Below are 16720 nucleotides of genomic sequence, written 5' to 3' on the forward strand. Positions count from 1 at the left end.
CACCCATAGGCATGCATGCAAATTTCTGAATTCTGATTTCATCATCTTTCGAGCGAGCTGGAGAAAGAAACAAGGATTATGTGTCATCAAAAGTTGTACCAATGTAACAAGGAGGGCTGAAACTAAAAAAGGACTATATCGAGCCAAAATCAGCAATCTAAATGACCCCTTCATTTGAACGTGAAGGATTTCCTGTGATGACGTCAGCACGGCGCCTTTATTTCCCTAGTGAACCAACCTGAGTAGTAAAGGAATCTTGGTTGAATCTGCCAAACTTCACGTGAGCACTCCGATAATGAACTTGGAGCCTGAGCCCAGAGTCCTTTTGAATAAATAAAACAGACCATAGTATGTAGAATAAATATACTTTCCACAAGAAATAAGGGGCCAGGCTTGTCTCCATTTGACTCGTGTACTGTTGTGGAATGTTTCACCCTGTTTGCGCCGATGCTGCTCAGTACCGTCTGTGTGGCCGGCTCAGCCCAGTGAGCTCCTCCCCTCCCCTGCCCCCTGGCTCCCTGCCGGCGCAGAGCCCGCCAGACGAAGACGGCCGGCTCGGAGCCGCAGCACGAGACCAAGAAGACGTCCGCCGCCGGCGCGGCCAAGCCGCCGGTCGAGTCGAAGCGGCCGGCGAGCGCTCCGAGCGCCGGCAGGCTCTCCCTGCCCGACGACGACTACAAATCTGTGCGCGAGCAGTTTGGCGCCGACGAGTACTGCTACATCATGGACGCCAAGAACATCGGCAACCTCGGCCGATACCTGAACGTGAGTCGGCCGCCGCGCGCCCGGCTGGACGGGCTGCGGGGGGCGGCGCTGAATGGGCTATCGGGGACCACCGCGCGCGGGGGACTGTTCTGTTCTGTCGATATACAGGGTGTCCCATAAGTTCGTTCTCACATTATATTTGCATGTAAAACAGAGTACATTGCGTTTTGATATATTAATGACACGTCCATGTGCTCCCCATTTCATGGGCAAACACATGAATACGTGCTGCGGCATGCCAACCGGCGTGTTTGGCAGCGTAGCAGGCTTGAAGTTAGCCCAGACTGACTTCACATTCGCCGTCAGCTCCTGAAGGCTGGAACGGCGCTTCGCTTCGACGAGCCACGATTTCAGTATCCCCAAAGCATTTTCATGAAATTTGTATCCCATGAGTTGCCTGACATGTGATCTTGCGACAGATGCCTGTCACACTCTCCTGGCACCGCTTTTAAGCTTTGCTTGACGTGTGCACTGATGCACTGTCTTGCTTGAAGATGGGCCTACGACCTCCCTGATGCCATTTTCTCCTGTTCATACTTGCGGTTCAAGTTAACCCTCGCCGGACCTATTGGTTTTCTACATACGCGCCGGCCGATAGGGGGGGGGGCGGGGCGGGTACGACCCCCTTCGCCGTTTCGCCCCTAGTGGAGCTAGCGCGTCGCGGAAAAAAACGAGCGTGTGCGCCGTTACGAGACGCAGAGATTGGTACCCGATTTTAAGGTCCTAGGTCAAGCGGTGACCTCTGAGGTCAGGTCAAGTGCCCCAAGGTACGATTCAGTTTTTGATGAATAACTTCGCAAAATATGACCGCAGAGCCGCGATTTTGGCAGCATCGTGTTCGCCTCCCTCAGGCGCGTCGAATGATATACTTTTTGTTCGGGTCAGGTCAACTTGGGGTGTTGACCTCAGGTCAAGGTCAGGTCAGCACCCCCCAGGTCACGAAGTTTATCGAAAGAGGTCATGTCGCATATCATTCGATTCGGCAGGTCTTCCTGAGTCCATTGGTGGCTTTCCCGACTCGCTAGCTCAATTTGATCGGGAGTTATTGACGAAAAACTAATATGACCTTGATGACGTCATAAATGACGTCACGCAAGATCAACATTGCAAAAGTGACGCATCTACCCTTGCAAGGAGTGCATCAAATCACGATTATGTGTGCTTGAGATAGTTGGAGATCGTTCCCGGTGCCAGATTAGCAGCTTTCATTTTTCCCCATTGACTTATCCCGCGAGTTGCTGTGGGGGGGGGGGGGGCGTTAAACGCCCCCACTTTTTTCGCCGGGACCCAAATTACCCATAAAACATGTGTCACAGGCTGCGAATATCAGTTTTGATTTTCGGGGATATGTTCCTACCCGGTTGACCTGACCTTGACCCTGACCTATGCTTGACTGACCTCTACATGGAGCTGACACCCTTGTAGGCCTTATATGATGGATTGTGCACCGTTTTGACAGAGTTTATGACGAGAGGCGCCCATTGCGAAGTCCTGAAGTCCATGCTACTGAAAGCCCGATTTCAGGTGTTTGACCTGACCTTGACTCGACCTGTGACCTCAAAATTCAAAGTACTCATCTGAAGCGTCTCGTCGCGTTCTTTCGTTTGCCGCCTCGTGCGTTTTGCTGCGCCTATTGGTTCTCGAGTTATCGGCTGGGGGCGTTTAACGCCCCCCCCCCCCCCCCCCCAGCAAACGTTGGGTGGCGAAATACTCCAGCAACTGTATATTGATAGAGACAAGTAGAAAAACACGGAACAAATAGTGCATGGACGCGTTTCGATTATTAAATCTTCATCAGCATGACATAATCACAGAGAAAACAAGATATAGCACACAAACATTCGAGCTCGTTGCAGTGCAATCGTCTTGATTTTAAAAATTCATGCATATGACATAGGGGAGAGCGGGGCCAGTTGAACCACTTTTTATATATTGACATGCACAGCGAGATCTAGTTGTCATATCGAAAAATGCACAATGCCATGAAAAAAATATGCTCTTTTGGCTTTATTTTAAGATATGTAAAATTAAGTTTCAAACATATTTTGCTGCCAAACGCATGCTTATAAAACAGCTCTACGCCCGTTTCAAATGACCCCGATGCGAGGGTCAATTGAACCAGCCCATGGGGTCAATTGCACCTATCCTTAACAATGGGATGGTTTCCTCTTTAAGGCCACTTTCTTAAGGAGATATTTTGTCCGGTTTACTTTTCCAAATGCTACTTTCAATAGGTCGCTGGAAAGCTAAAAGTGCAAAGTTCCTCATAATAGGTGACATAAAGTACATAGACTATGGTAAAATGGGCGGATGAGGAAAATGAGAAATATCTCAGGCTATAGTGTGCTTTCAAGCAAAAGGCTGGAGAAAAAGGGGTCAAAAATTGAGCTCTATGAAACTACTATTTCAGTTTAAAAGCTCATTTCAAAGGTGGACTATTTCCTTTAATGTTTACAGCCCCTGAACAATAACCATTGCAAAGGTCACCGGGGTCCATTGAAACGGCCTGTGGCCCTGTTTCAACTGACCCTCAGAGAAGCGTTTCAATTGACCCCATCCGCTCCCGCCATCTCGCACGCGCCGTAAAGCACATGTCAAACGAGCTGGAGGGACGGCATCATGCTGAATGAAGGGCCAAATAAGGTGTTATTCCGGAGCCAGGAGTTCTTCTTTCAGCAAGCAAAGGTATATGAGATATCACAAAATATTCATAAAAACGACTTCTCCCAAACGCCCCTCAAAAACACAAAAACAAGTGTAAAATCAAAATTACCGTCCGTTTGCCGCCCAAACGCCGTTGACGAAGGAAGTGGTCGAGCGCGGATGCGCAGTGGTGTCGGCAACGCCATATGTTGCATACTGTTGAAAATACAGCCATGTTTCATCTGACCCCGTGTTTCAACTGGCCCCGCTCTCCCCTATTTACTACTAATCCACCTGTAGGAGAATATCTATGAAAAACCATAGCAAAATAGATCACTGACATACATATGACACATGGATAACAACAAATTTATACAATACGATCATGAACAAGTAGGTACTTATACAAACTAATGACGCGTCTTCTTTAAACTATACATCGCCGCTGGTTTTGCCCATTTCATCGAACCCACCCTAATATTAATCGTTTCGTTCATTGCTATAAATGCCGCCTCTGTCGCCTTCCGATTGTCTTTGTTTTTACATAATGCTATAATTTCCGCCCCGCCCCATCTTGGTAAATGATGTGTTTTCTGAGCATGAATTACTACCGCGCTATGTTCTGCGTTGTTTCGCATGTCCCGCTTATGTTCCTTCAATCTAACGTCTAAGCCCCTCCCGGTTTCCCCTATATATGATTTGTCACAAGAACCACAAGGAATCTTATACACTAAACTTTTTTCTTCTCCATTTCTTTTTGTGTGGTTTTTCAGTATATCCCCTATCTTTGTTCCCGAAGAGAAAGCTATTTTAAATCCAGTCATTTCAATCTGTTTCGCTATCATCTCGGCTGGTTTCGAATTGGGAAGTGTTATATATCGTTCGGTTTTCTTCGTCTTTGTTGTCGCGCTTCGCTTTCGAATATTGATAGCTTTTCTTTTCAAGTTGACTAGAAATCCTTTGGGGTACTTTAATTTCGTGAACGATGTCATGATGTGCTGAATCTCTTCATCTATAAACTCTTCACTACAAATGCGATACGCTCTAAGGAAAAACCCCAACACTATCCCACTTTTAACCCGATCATTGTGTCCAGAATAGAAATGTACGTACGACTCTTTGTTTGTAGGCTTTCGATACACTTTAAATTTTGGCTGACTCCCACGTATGATCACAGTATCAAGAAATGCAATCGTCCCGTTGCTTTCTTTCTCAAGTGTAAACTGAATCTTTTCCTCTACCGAGTTAAGTCTATCAAGTTTGTCCTCTAAGTTCGTTTCTTTTGGCACTACTACGAGAATATCGTCAACATAACGCAACCAAATTACGTTACTGCCCATGATGCCCTGATAATGGTGCTTTTCGAGCCACTCCATGTACAAACATGCCGCCACCGGGCTCAGTGGTGACCCCATGGCTAGTCCCCTATGTTGACTATACTCATCAGACTGAAATTGAAATCCCCCAAAGTTAAGGCACATTGCAAGTAATTTCAAATAGTCATCTTTTGGCATAGGTAACTGTTCGGAGTCCATATTCGCTACTACAGATTTGATCGCCTCTAACGCACCGTCTACCGAAACGTTGGTAAACAAAGACTTCACATCGAAACTAGCTAGAAACTTATCTGATAAGTCCATGTCCTTGATCTTGTCCATGAGATCCTCAGTGTTGCGGAGATGTGCGTCACTGATCGTGCCCAACGTGCTTGAAAGAGGCCTGGCCAAGACCTTCGCGAGTCGGTGTGGAGCACTGCCGATCCCTGACGTTATCGGTCGCATCGGAACATTCGTTTTGTGTTCCGATGTTGTTTTGCTTTTCAAAAATAGTACCGGACGCTGTTCCTCTTGTGACGTCATAGCTCCGTGACCTGACCTGACCCGGTCAAGTTTCTTATACCATATGATAGCCAATACTTGCCCCAACATGCATGGGAGGTTTCATCACGATCCATCAACCGATGTCCGTACCACCGGCAGGAAACCTCGGGCGTTGGCACTCAGTTTGTGAAAATCCGGCCGGAGGCTGTTCCCTTTGTGACGTCATAACTCCGTGACCTGACATGACCCGGTCAAATTTTTTTTTATCAAAAGATGCGCAAGGTTTGCCCCATAAGGTACCCAAAATTTGGCGGCGCTGCGCGCCGCCGTTTTTGCACTATTTCCGAAAAACCTCAGGGGGGGTTGCACCAACCCCCCCTACATGGGCGAGGGTTAATTACGGAGCGAGCGAAGCGAGCGTAGTCTTTCCTTAGATTAACGGAAATTTCTGAGTATGAGCGGCCGGCCGGCCGGCCGGCCGGCCGTGGTCACGCTTTTGCGAGGCTTATATCTCAGCAACCACTTGACCGATTTACATGCGGTAATTTTTGTAGGGTAGCTCCATTCCTTCTACCAAGTATTGCACTATTCCCGATGCATGTGGGTGACCCCTTATGCACGTGCCACGTGCAAAACGAAGAGGTGTCACTTTTGTAATTGTTGCAATATCTCGATAACTACTGGGCCGATTGCGCTGAGAGTTGGCATGTAGGTAGGCACCCACTAGGCAATGCATATCCATGTGCCAGAGTTGGGGTGCTGCTGCACGTGCGCACGTGCAGGGGTCGTTTCCAGATCTCGAGAACGGCTGGACCGATTGCGCTCAAATTTGGTACACGGTTACGGAGCAGTTAGTAGGGTGCCGTGCACAAGTCAGTTGGGACCCATTTTGCACGTGCGCACGTGCAGGGTGCCGCTTCCAGATCTCGAGAACGGCTGGGCCGATTGTGCTCAAATTTGGCACATCGCTAGAGACCGGTTAGTAAGGTGCCGTGCACAAGTCAGTTGGAGGTACCCCCTCGCAATTTCGCACGTGCAAGGCCCACCCTCTCGCTCGCTCCGTTAGTCGCCACAAAAGGCGTTATACTGGTTTTACTGTTATAAACATTCTACACGTTTTTAGGCGCAATTTCAAAAATTTAAAGACCAAATTCAAAAAGTTTACATTCAAAATGCACATGAACGTTTTGAATTTGGTCTTTAATTTTTTGAAATTGCGCCTAAAATGCTGTAGAATGCCGATATAAAACGTCCCGCTAGGTTGCGCTCTTCTTATGTATATCAATATGGTCTTTACCGATCAATTGCCTTTCAGGAAATGTATAATTTAGCTGCTTCAGCCTGCCACATCGAAAATGAGGGGCATTTTTGTTTTTACTTCAGGTCGCCGGCGCCGGCCGTGCGCGGTTACCACGAGCCGGCCGGAGGGTGGGAGTAACAGATCCTCCTAGGAGTCGAACAAGGTTGCAAGTGCCAAATATATTTAACCCGCGCACCGACGGGGGTCTGCGCCAACTTCGTACCGACGGGGGGGAGGGGCGGATGACCGCCCCCCCCCCTGAGATCTCGAGAACGAAGCAAGATAGCGACAAGCGGTAAACGGCATCGGATACGCACGGCCAAGATCTACAATTTTTACTAAGGTCATTTTCAGGTCAGGTCAAAGATGACGTCACAGGGGTCGAAAAAGTCAAAATGGCGGCGCTAGATATGGAGAGAGTTTTTCTCGAATAACTTTCGAATTAGTCAAGATAGGAACAAACTAAGGGCATCATCGTGATCCTCTCGTCAATCCGCATCGAATGATATATATGTTGACCTCGAAAGGTCAAGGTCATAGGTTGACCTCAGGTCACGTGACCTCGAGGTCATCATGCATATCATTCGATGCGTCTTGACGAGCTGAACACAATGAGACCATCCACGCGTCTGTATCTTGTTCCTGTACGGAGTTATTGGCCAAAAACCTTTGGTGACCTTTGATGACGTCACATGACCTCACAGCTGCCCAACAGCAAAACAGACCTCAAGGTAGTGAAGGTTGATCGTATATGAAGTCATGTATGGTATATGGGGCCATTCCGACCCGTTTTAGTGGTAAAAACAGGGAGTTGATTTTTCCCCCATTGACTTATAATGGGGAGGTCGCGAAATTGACCTGACCTTAGGTCACCGATATCAAAATTCCGAGATATACAAATTGTAGCTACTAATGACCTAATAATATCCTGCGAGTTTCAAAGGCCTCCGACATCTACTGTAGCTCTGGCACGGTGACAAAGTTGCAAAAAAGTGACTTGAGGTTGGGTCATTCAAAGTGACCTGGTGACCTGACCTTAAAAGGTAGGAGGTTCAAACTTGCACACCATGTGTAAAATTGATGAGGTTATAGTCATACCAAATTTCGCGGCGCGTAGCGCCCGCCGCGGTTTTCCCGCTATTCGCGAAAAACCTCAGGGGGGGGGGGGCGGATATCCGCCCCCCCGTCGGTGCGCGGGTTAAGTTTTGTCCGGAAATATCCGTACCTGCTATCGGAGCGTCTGATACACTTTTCTGACCCTCACTTTATTTGTTATATAGTCCATCACGCTATCAGATTCCCATCATGGTTTTGGTGGCTACATTATTTGCTTATCAGAATTTCCGGTGCCGTCATGATTTGACCTGGCAGGTGATGTCATCTTATCACGTGATCGAACCGAGTCAAGGTCAACGCAGGTCAACTGATTAATTAATTAATTAATTAATTAAATGACTAATGATTATTTAATCAAATTTATCATAAATTGCTTCGAAAGTACACCGACTACCATTTGTATGATTCTATCATCCCTTTCATGTGAAAAGCGGGCACGAACCACGAAAAAGTACCGATGTCGCGCTAACTTCTCGCTCCGGTCCCATTGTGCATTGTGAGAAATAGTTTTAGTGCCTATGCTACATATTTTGCGACCGAAACCCCCTGACCCCATTACGACTCGCTGACGAAGTTTTGTAAATACAATTTGAAAGCTCCGACCCGAACGATTTCTTGTGGAGTAAAGCTCTCATTCACTTATTACATTAACAAACTCCACAGTCCACATCATGTCCTTAAGTGTAACTAAGCTGTTGGTGGCGGTAAACACCCATTTGGATGTCGGCGGTGACGCCTAATGGTTGAGCTGACCTGACCCGACCTACCCAAAATGCATGGGTACATCGTCTTTGATCAAAACTAGCACGAAATTCGAAATCAGATCCCCGAAAAACTCCTTAACAACCTCACTTTAAAAACTTAAAATAGGCCACGATTTCCCTGACTTTTAAGTCATTTACCCGAATTGAAAGGCCAACTAATGAGCGGCGATCTTAAAATCGGGTATCATCGGCTTCCTTTAGTTACGGGTAGGACGTTCATGTTTTCGCGAAGCTATAGTTCGGTTAGGGACTGAACGATTGGGGATCCAACAGAATTCCCCCCCCCCCCATTATATGCTAGCGGCTGAAAACGCGGCCACGGAAGGGATTTCAAAGAGCATACAAACACATAAGTCCTTAATGCTCGCCCGTTCTGGTGTTTTGCCAGCCGCGAACGTATATGGGGGGGGGGGGGGTCCGTTGGAGACAGAGTTTGTTACGAGAGACGCCCAGTTCGATGTTTAAGTCCATGCTATTAATAGCCTTATTTCAGGTATTTAAAATAATATTGAACCGACCTGTGACCTCGGAACTCCACTTGAAGGTACTCATCAGGAAGCGTCTCGTCGCGTTATTTTATTTGCTGCCTCGCCCGTTTCGCTGCAACTCGAGCTATGGGCTATGGGCTATGGGTTCTCGAGCTATGGGCTGGGAAAGTTTACCCCCCCTTCCACCCCCACCCAGCAAGTGGTGTGTGGCGAAATACTCCAGCAACTGCCGGGTTAACCCTCGCCCGTATTGGTGTTTTGCCAGCCTCGAACGTATGGGGGGGGGGGGGCGGCGGGTCCGTTGGACCGCCCCCCCCCTTGCCGTTTGGCCCCTGATGGAGCTAGAGCTTCGAGAAAAAAAGCGAGCGTGTTGCCCGTCACGAGAGGAAGCCGGGGTGATACCCAATTTTAAGGTCCTAGGTCATTGGTTGACTTTCCAGGTCAGGTCAATGAGTGACCCACAAGTCTGGAATATCGGGACCTGTTAGAACATCGTAAAGTGAGGTTAATAAGGGGGTATTTTGGGGTGCTCATCACAAATATCATGTTAGTTTTGATCATAGATGATGTCTTAATGCATTTAGGCCAGTTCTGGTCAGGTCAGGTCAGGCCAACCAGTAGACGTCCTGCGAGGTATTCATAGTATGTGTCAACCGTTACTGACAGCTTCGTAACATGTTACGAAGACACCAAAACAACTTCGTAAATGTTCAAATGGCTGCTTAATTCGAAATCAGCTCCAAAAAGTAGCCTAGAAACATGTAAAACTCGAAGAAGAGAACCTAAGTCAGAAAAGGTCAATGACCTGACCTGACCTTCAGGTGACCTTGGCACCCACCATAATGCATGGGACCAACATCATATCTCATGTTTGAACGCTTGAAACCGCAAAAATACTGCAAACGCGCGGCTAATACGAGCCGACATACGCCGAATCGCGATTCCGGCCAAACATGGTCTCGAAAAATAGGCCACAGGTCAAGGTTCATTTGGGACAGGGTCATGAAATTTTAAGGGTATGTGTACAATTGATTGACTCGACAGTACTGAAAGTTTCATCGTGATCGGCCGCTTTTTACGCGAGTTATTCGCGAAAAACCATAGGGGTGGGGGTCCGTTCGAACCCCCCCCCCCTAGTTATACGGGCGAGGGTTAAGTCATTTAAATTTCTTTTGTAGTTTTCAATTTAATTTACGAATTATGTTCCGGCAGCTATGGTCAAAATAAGCAGAATGCTGCTCAATGTACCAAGCGCCACTTCGTTCTCCGACCCGCAGAGAGCGGGGATGTAAGTAAGGCACGGCCTTGGCCGTTTCCTCTGGGGCCGCGCCGTCTGCCGAGGGAGGGGAGACCTTGCCCAGTCTGAGGGAGGGGGGACGACGGCGCGACCAGGACGCCCCGTCGCTCCGAGACCGGCGCTCACTGTATAAACAAGCAAAAAACGCTGGCCGTGCAAAGCTTGGCTGTGCTTTGACAGAGGAGTCATCTAGCGGAATATTTCGTAACTACGCAAACTTCTAACAAAGATGTCGCTTGAAGCGCAGTTGAGATTGTAGGTTTTGATCCAACTGAAAATTGACATCTCAAGGACGACAAAATGATGTAAATTTATATGAAATGGTTTTGTATGATGCGTACTTTGATTAATACCATTAATTTTCCCCTGCCTTTTTGTGTGAAACGATTTTGTACCTTGCGATTTTGTATGACACGATTTTGTATGCTGCGCTTTTGTATGTTTTGACTGTCCCCTACCCGGCCTGTTTTGTAGGTTTTGCGCATTGTATGTTACGATTTTGTATGTTTTGATGATTGTATGATAAGATTTTGTATGCTTTGATATGGAGCCGAAAGCTCCTCTGGCAGTGAGGGCGTTGCGATGTTGCGACATCAGGGCCCTGTTTCACCGGTGATAGCAGGTGTCAAATTGGGTTTCCATGGAAACCTCAACAAACCATGCCGTCGTCAATCTGTGTGATGTCATCAAATATTGCTGCTAACATCTTCACGGCCGTGCGAATGTATCAAACACATTCAACGAGACAGCAACTCTGTTCCAAACGTAGCTATGAAAAAGCTCACGGATTACACGAAACGTCATTAGTGTGACGTTATAACATTACGTCAGCTCGCGCAATTTGATAGTAGCGTGCTGCTATCACCGGTGAAACAGGGCCCTGAAGACCTGCAGAGGTTCACTTATGACGTCATAGGTCAGTGCCTGACCCAAAAATGCGGTTGGTGTCAAAAGACCCGGCTTGAATTAAAGGTCAGGTATGCCAAGTGTCAGCTCACTATCCCAGCGTGTTCGGAGCTATCGCGAAAAAAACCTATGGGGGGCGGCGGTAACCGGACAAAAGATCGTAAAGCAGAAGATCGTATGGCAGAAGATCGTAGGAAGTTGATCGTATGCAAAAGATCGTAATGGATAAAGATCGTACGACATAATGCTCGTATGGACAAAAGATCGTATTCGCTAAAGATCGTCAAGGAAAATGATCGTATGCCAAAAAGTCGTAATGGATAAAGATCGTACGACATAATGCTCGTATGGACAAAAGATCGTATTCGCTAAAGATCATCAAGGAAAATGATCGTATGTCAAAAGATCGTATGGGATAAAGATCGTACAGTCAAAATATGGTATTCACATGGTGCAGCCCAACTCCAGCGCATACAAAGCTCATTCTGTGTTCGGGTAGTAGGTAAGTGGCCGTCGTAAGCCAAAAAAAAAAAAACTCAACCGATCTCAAAACCTTTGTTTCGACCACTTCATTTAGGTGTTGCTTCATTTTTTTTTTGCACATGGGTCCCGGCAGGCCCTTAGTGTTCCTGACAAGCCTGAAGTGCCAACGAGAGGCGGTGATGTCCCTGACAGGCCTATGGTGCCCTTGCGAGGACGGTGGTGCATGACAGGCCCGTGGTGGTGCCCCTGGCAAGCCTGTGGTGCCCGTGCTGGGCCGCTGGTGTCCTTGGCCTCTGACAGGACTTTGGTGCCCGTGACGATCCTGAAGTGGCCCCCGACTGGCACGTGGTGCATCTGACAGGCCCAACGTATCCCTGCGAGGCTGATGGTGCCCTTGCCAGGTCTGTGGTGCCTCTGTTAGACCTGTGGTGTCCCTCGCAATTCCACTCGCGGCGCCCGGTAGGGGAGGGGGTGGGTGCTGGAAAGCAAAAGGTTGCGGCACCACTTTTTGCTCCTAAAATGTTGACGATATTCCGCAACCACGATTGCAAAATGCAAATCTTGAAACAAGCTCTAGAGGATTGTTATTGATTTATCGATGTCTTCGATGTATTATTAATAGCCCACTAAAAATAGTGCCTACGATATTATTGGTACTGGGAAATGTGAAACTCTGAAAAAAAAAACTGAAAAAACTGAAACTCTGGCATTGGGGGCGCACCCAGCTGTGAGAGGCACACCTATGCTTGTGACGCCCCAATGCTTTTTTTTAAATCCACACGCTCTCATAAATGTGAATTTCTTGATATAATTGTGGGCATGAAAATTTTCGAAGTTCTGGATAACATGACATTATAAATATTTCTAGTTTTATATCTCTGATTTCTTTTTTAAACAAAGTGGTGAATTTATATATCATTGGGTTCATCTATCTTCAGGATATGTCTTCAGTTCAGCACCCCAAATGCTTGATTGAGCTCCCCCAATAAGACTTGAGCACCCCAACAGGGGCACACCACAGGTCACAGCAGCACACGCACGTGACGGTTTTTCGTAGAATATTTTGCGACTAACGGGCTTTTTGCTATACAATCATTTACCTACAACACTATTCTATACGATTATTAACTTTACGAACTTAAAGTTACGATCTTTTACAGCATGCGGTCTTTATCTCACGACCTTTGGTCGTACGATCTTTTGCGACATACGATATTTATCTTACGATCATTTTCCTACGATCTTTTTCCTACGATCAATTGCTTTACGATCATTTGCTTACGATCTTTTTGTCGTACGATCTTTTACAACATACGATCTTTATCTAACGATCATTTTCGTACGATCTTTTTCATACGATCAATTGCTTTACGATCTTTTGCTTACGATCTTTTTTCCGTACGATCTTTTACAACATACGATCTTTATCTTACGATCATTTTCGTACGATCTTTTTCCATACGATCTTTTGTCTTACGATCTTTTGTCACGTAATCGGGGGGCGGCACCCCCCCCCCCTTGGCCGGCGAGGGTTAAGTTCGAAGGCTGAAACTCTTCCTAGATCTCCTTGGAGAGGCATTCTGCGTCCCAAAACTGTTTCTGGACTGCCAACCGCACCCTGGTCAGCGTCTGGCCGCCTATAACCCCGCAATACCGCGAACCCGGCCTTTTGCATAGGAACAAAGCGGGACGAAACGGAGGCCTTCTCTTTCGCCTTTATGGGACCGTTTTAGGGTTTGGACGAGTGTTTCGTCTCGAACATGGACTAGGTAGTCCAGATGACCACATTGATGTCATCGGTCCTCAGTTTTTTTTTGCCTCAGGCATAACAAGACACATGCTTGGTCACCTTAAGACATTTTCGCCTGTTTTGAGTCCTCCGGTAAGTCCTAAGCTTAAGTCACCTTGAATAATGTACCCCCAAAAATATTCTCAGCCAGCTGATAATCCATCCTGAAAAGCCAGCTTATCAACTTTCAAACGTTTTGGCCTTTTTGATGGCCACTTTGGCGCCACACATGTTTTGGCCTCATGGCTCACTCCTGAGAGCTGACAAAAAAGAGCATAAACTTGCAGCGATTGACTCCCGACCAATCATCGGTGTCACTTGCTGACTGTGCGTCCAGTTAGCGACAGACATGGGCTACAGACTGGATGGCCTCAATCACCCTCAACCGTCGCGAATGGCCCACGTGCGCACTAAATACCGAGACGTACCCGTATCGGAGACCTCTATGTTGCGGGCGTTAGCCGTCTCCACAGGAAGTGAACTCTCCAGCAAAAAAATATTTTGTTTAGACGAATTAGTTACCGTGGAGCATATTCACAGTTGCCATGACAACCCCATAGGCACAGTTACAGACTAAATTCAGCGTGGATTTCAATAAGAGAGCCTCTAAAAGAAAAATTCAGGTGAGAACGAACTTATGGGACACCCTGTATGACGCTAGAGTATTGCATTTCGGTGGTTCCTGGCGCTGAAATCAGTTTTACAAGTAGAGAAATCGCCGGTGCTAAATGCACCCCCGAATCTCGAGCCACGCAAAAGAAATCGCCACGATGTGGAAAATACCATTAGCCTGCACTACTGATGTTTTCACACCGCCAGTTTTTTTTTTTGCGTGTTTGGGTTAAATGGGGGGAGACTTGACGAAATGAAAATAGTAGCAGTCGGTGCAGCTTTGTCTGTTGGTAAGACTGGCTCCTGTTGTGCTGCTGGGCATGGTGTGGTTTCAGACGGCTGAATGTGCTATGTGACAGTGTGTGCGGGCTGAGGGCCGGTGGCCCCGGACCGCTGCGGGCCGGTGGCCGCGGACCGCTGCGGCGGCCGTCTGCAGCCGACTGACTGACCTCTGCCGCCCACAGCACAGCTGTGGCTACGGCAGCCGACTGACTGGCCTCTGCCGCCCACAGCACAGCTGTGGCTACGGCAGCCGACTGACTGGCCTCTGCCGCCCACAGTACAGCTGTGGCTACGGCAGCCGACTGACTGGCCTCTGCCGCCCACAGTACAGCTGTGGCTACGGCAGCCGACTGACTGGCCTCTGCCGCCCACAGCACAGCTGTGGCTGCCGTCCGCAGCCGACTGACTGGCCTCTGCCGCCCACAGTACAGCTGTGGCTACGGCAGCCGACTGACTGGCCTCTGCCGCCCACAGTACAGCTGTGGCTACGGCAGCCGACTGACTGGCCTCTGCCGCCCACAGCACAGCTGTGGCTACGCCAGCCGACTGACTGGCCTCTGCCGCCCACAGTACAGCTGTGGCTACGGCAGCCGACTGACTGGCCTCTGCCGCCCACAGCCGACTGACTGGCCTCTGCCGCCCACAGCACAGCTGCTCGCCAAACGTCTTCGTGCAGAACGTCTTTGTGGACACGCACGACCTGCGCTTCCCGTGGGTGGCCTTCTTCGCGCTGTCGTACGTGCGCGCCGGCACGGAGCTTACCTGGGACTACAACTACGAGGTGGGCTCCGTGCCCGGCAAGGTGATGTACTGCCACTGCGGCAGCCAGGAGTGCCGCGGCCGGCTGCTGTAACGGGCCGCGCTACCGTACTGCCACTGCCCGGCAGCCAGGAGTGCCGCGGCCGGCTGCTCTAACGGACCGTGCTGCCACTGCGGCAGCCAGGAGTGCCGCGGCCGGCTGCTATAACGGACCGCGCTGCCGTACTGCCACTGCGGCAGCCAGGAGTGCCGCGGCCGGCTGCTCTAACGGGCCGCACTGCCACTGCGGCAGCCGGGAGTGCCGCGGCCGGCTGCTCTAACGGACTGCGTTACCACTGCGGCAGCCAGGAGTGCCGCGGCCGGCTGCTCTAACGGGCCGCGCTGCCACTGCGGCAGCCAGGAGTGCCGCGGCCGGCTGCTCTAACGGGCCGCGCTACCGTACTGCCACTGCGGCAGCCAGGAGTGCCGCGGCCGGCTGCTCTAACGGACCGCGCTACCGTACTGCCACTGCGGCAGCCAGGAGTGCCGCGGCCGGCTGCTCTAACGGACTGCGTTACCACTGCGGCAGCCAGGAGTGCCGCGGCCGGCTGCTCTAACGGGCCGCGCTACCACTGCGGCAGCCGGGAGTGCCGCGGCCGGCGGCTGTGAGGCTCCGGCTGCGGGGGACAGCAGAGCTGTCCGCTGTGACACCGGGGACCGCCGCTGGTCGGCCGACCTCTGTTCGCGATACCGGCCAGTAACTAATGGTCGGGTGTCTGGAGAGGGGAGGGAGGGCTCGGGCGCGCTGTCTGGAGGGGAGGGAGGGCTCGGGCGCTGTCTGGAGGGGAGGGAGGGCGCGCTGTCTGGAGAGGGGAGGGAGGGTTCGGGCGGTGTCTGGAGGGGAGGGCGCGCTGTCTGGAGGGACAGGGTGGATGTGCGGCACGGCGGGCGAAGCCGGACTGCCGCCGGCCCTGAATCTGTGAAGGTGAGGGCGAGGCTGGGGCGGTGTGCGTATGTGTGGCGGGGTGAGTGTGTCCGCAGCTGCCTGTCCGTGCTCGATTTGAAGACGCTCCGACGGCTCTCAGTGGGTCTTGGTGTGGTGTTTGGGCCCGCCAGAGTACCGTGCGGGGCGTTTTCGGGCGTCCCTTGCCGCGGCAACCAGATCACGCCTGTCTCGGTGTTTAGTTCGTCAGTTTTGCGTGGTGATCGGCTGCAGTCCTGAGCGGCCCGACGGCGCGGCCGTGATCTCCGGCGGTGGCTGGCTATGCCGCCGCCGCCGCCCTGCCTGTGTCTGTCACAATAAACCTGTTCACTTGATGGCGCCGGCTTTCAGTTGCCTCCCGTCGGCGCGTGGGAGGCTGGGGTGCCGGGCGGTTAACAACTGTTTGGCATGACAGTTCACCCAGGCCGGAATCGGTCCGGGCCGACAGCTCTGGTAGTGACCGGAGGCGAGTCGAGTCGAGGTCGCAGGGATCGCGTCGCCCAAGCCTAGAGCTGCATGAAAATATTCCGGTGGTTGACCACTCGGAGGCTGGCCTTGTCGCAGCCAGCGCCACACTGCTGTATTTGATTGTTTTGTTTTAGTCAGTTACTTAACCCTCGCCCATGTAGGGGGGTTGGTGCACCCCCCCCCCCCTGAGGTTTTTCGGAAAAAGTGCAAAAACGGCGGCGCGCAGCGCCGCCAAATTTTGGGTACCTTATGGGGCAAACCTTGCGC

General features: G+C 50.1%; 1 protein-coding gene across 7 annotated transcripts in view; it reads left to right on the forward strand.

The window, feature by feature from the left end:
* Positions 1-15809, forward strand: part of LOC122381039 (histone-lysine N-methyltransferase eggless-like) — a 63925-nt gene extending 48116 nt beyond the window's left edge. For 2 of the 7 annotated variants that reach the window (XM_043364732.1, XM_043364731.1), the window contains exons 19-21: positions 531-765; positions 14917-15094; positions 15209-15622. In XM_043364732.1, coding sequence (XP_043220667.1) covers positions 531-765; positions 14917-15094; positions 15209-15396 — 601 coding nt within the window. In that variant the 3' untranslated portion in view covers positions 15397-15622. Of the gene's footprint in view, positions 1-530; positions 766-14911 lie in introns of all 7 variants that reach the window. The other 5 variants (XM_043364733.1, XM_043364737.1, XM_043364736.1 and 2 more) reach the window with 5 other exon arrangements.
* The last annotated feature ends 911 nt before the right edge of the window (positions 15810-16720 follow it).

Source organism: Amphibalanus amphitrite, unplaced genomic scaffold (assembly GCF_019059575.1).
Source record: "Amphibalanus amphitrite isolate SeventyFive unplaced genomic scaffold, NRLGWU_Aamphi_draft 000112F_arrow, whole genome shotgun sequence".
Classification (NCBI taxonomy): Eukaryota; Metazoa; Arthropoda; class Thecostraca; order Balanomorpha; family Balanidae; genus Amphibalanus; species Amphibalanus amphitrite.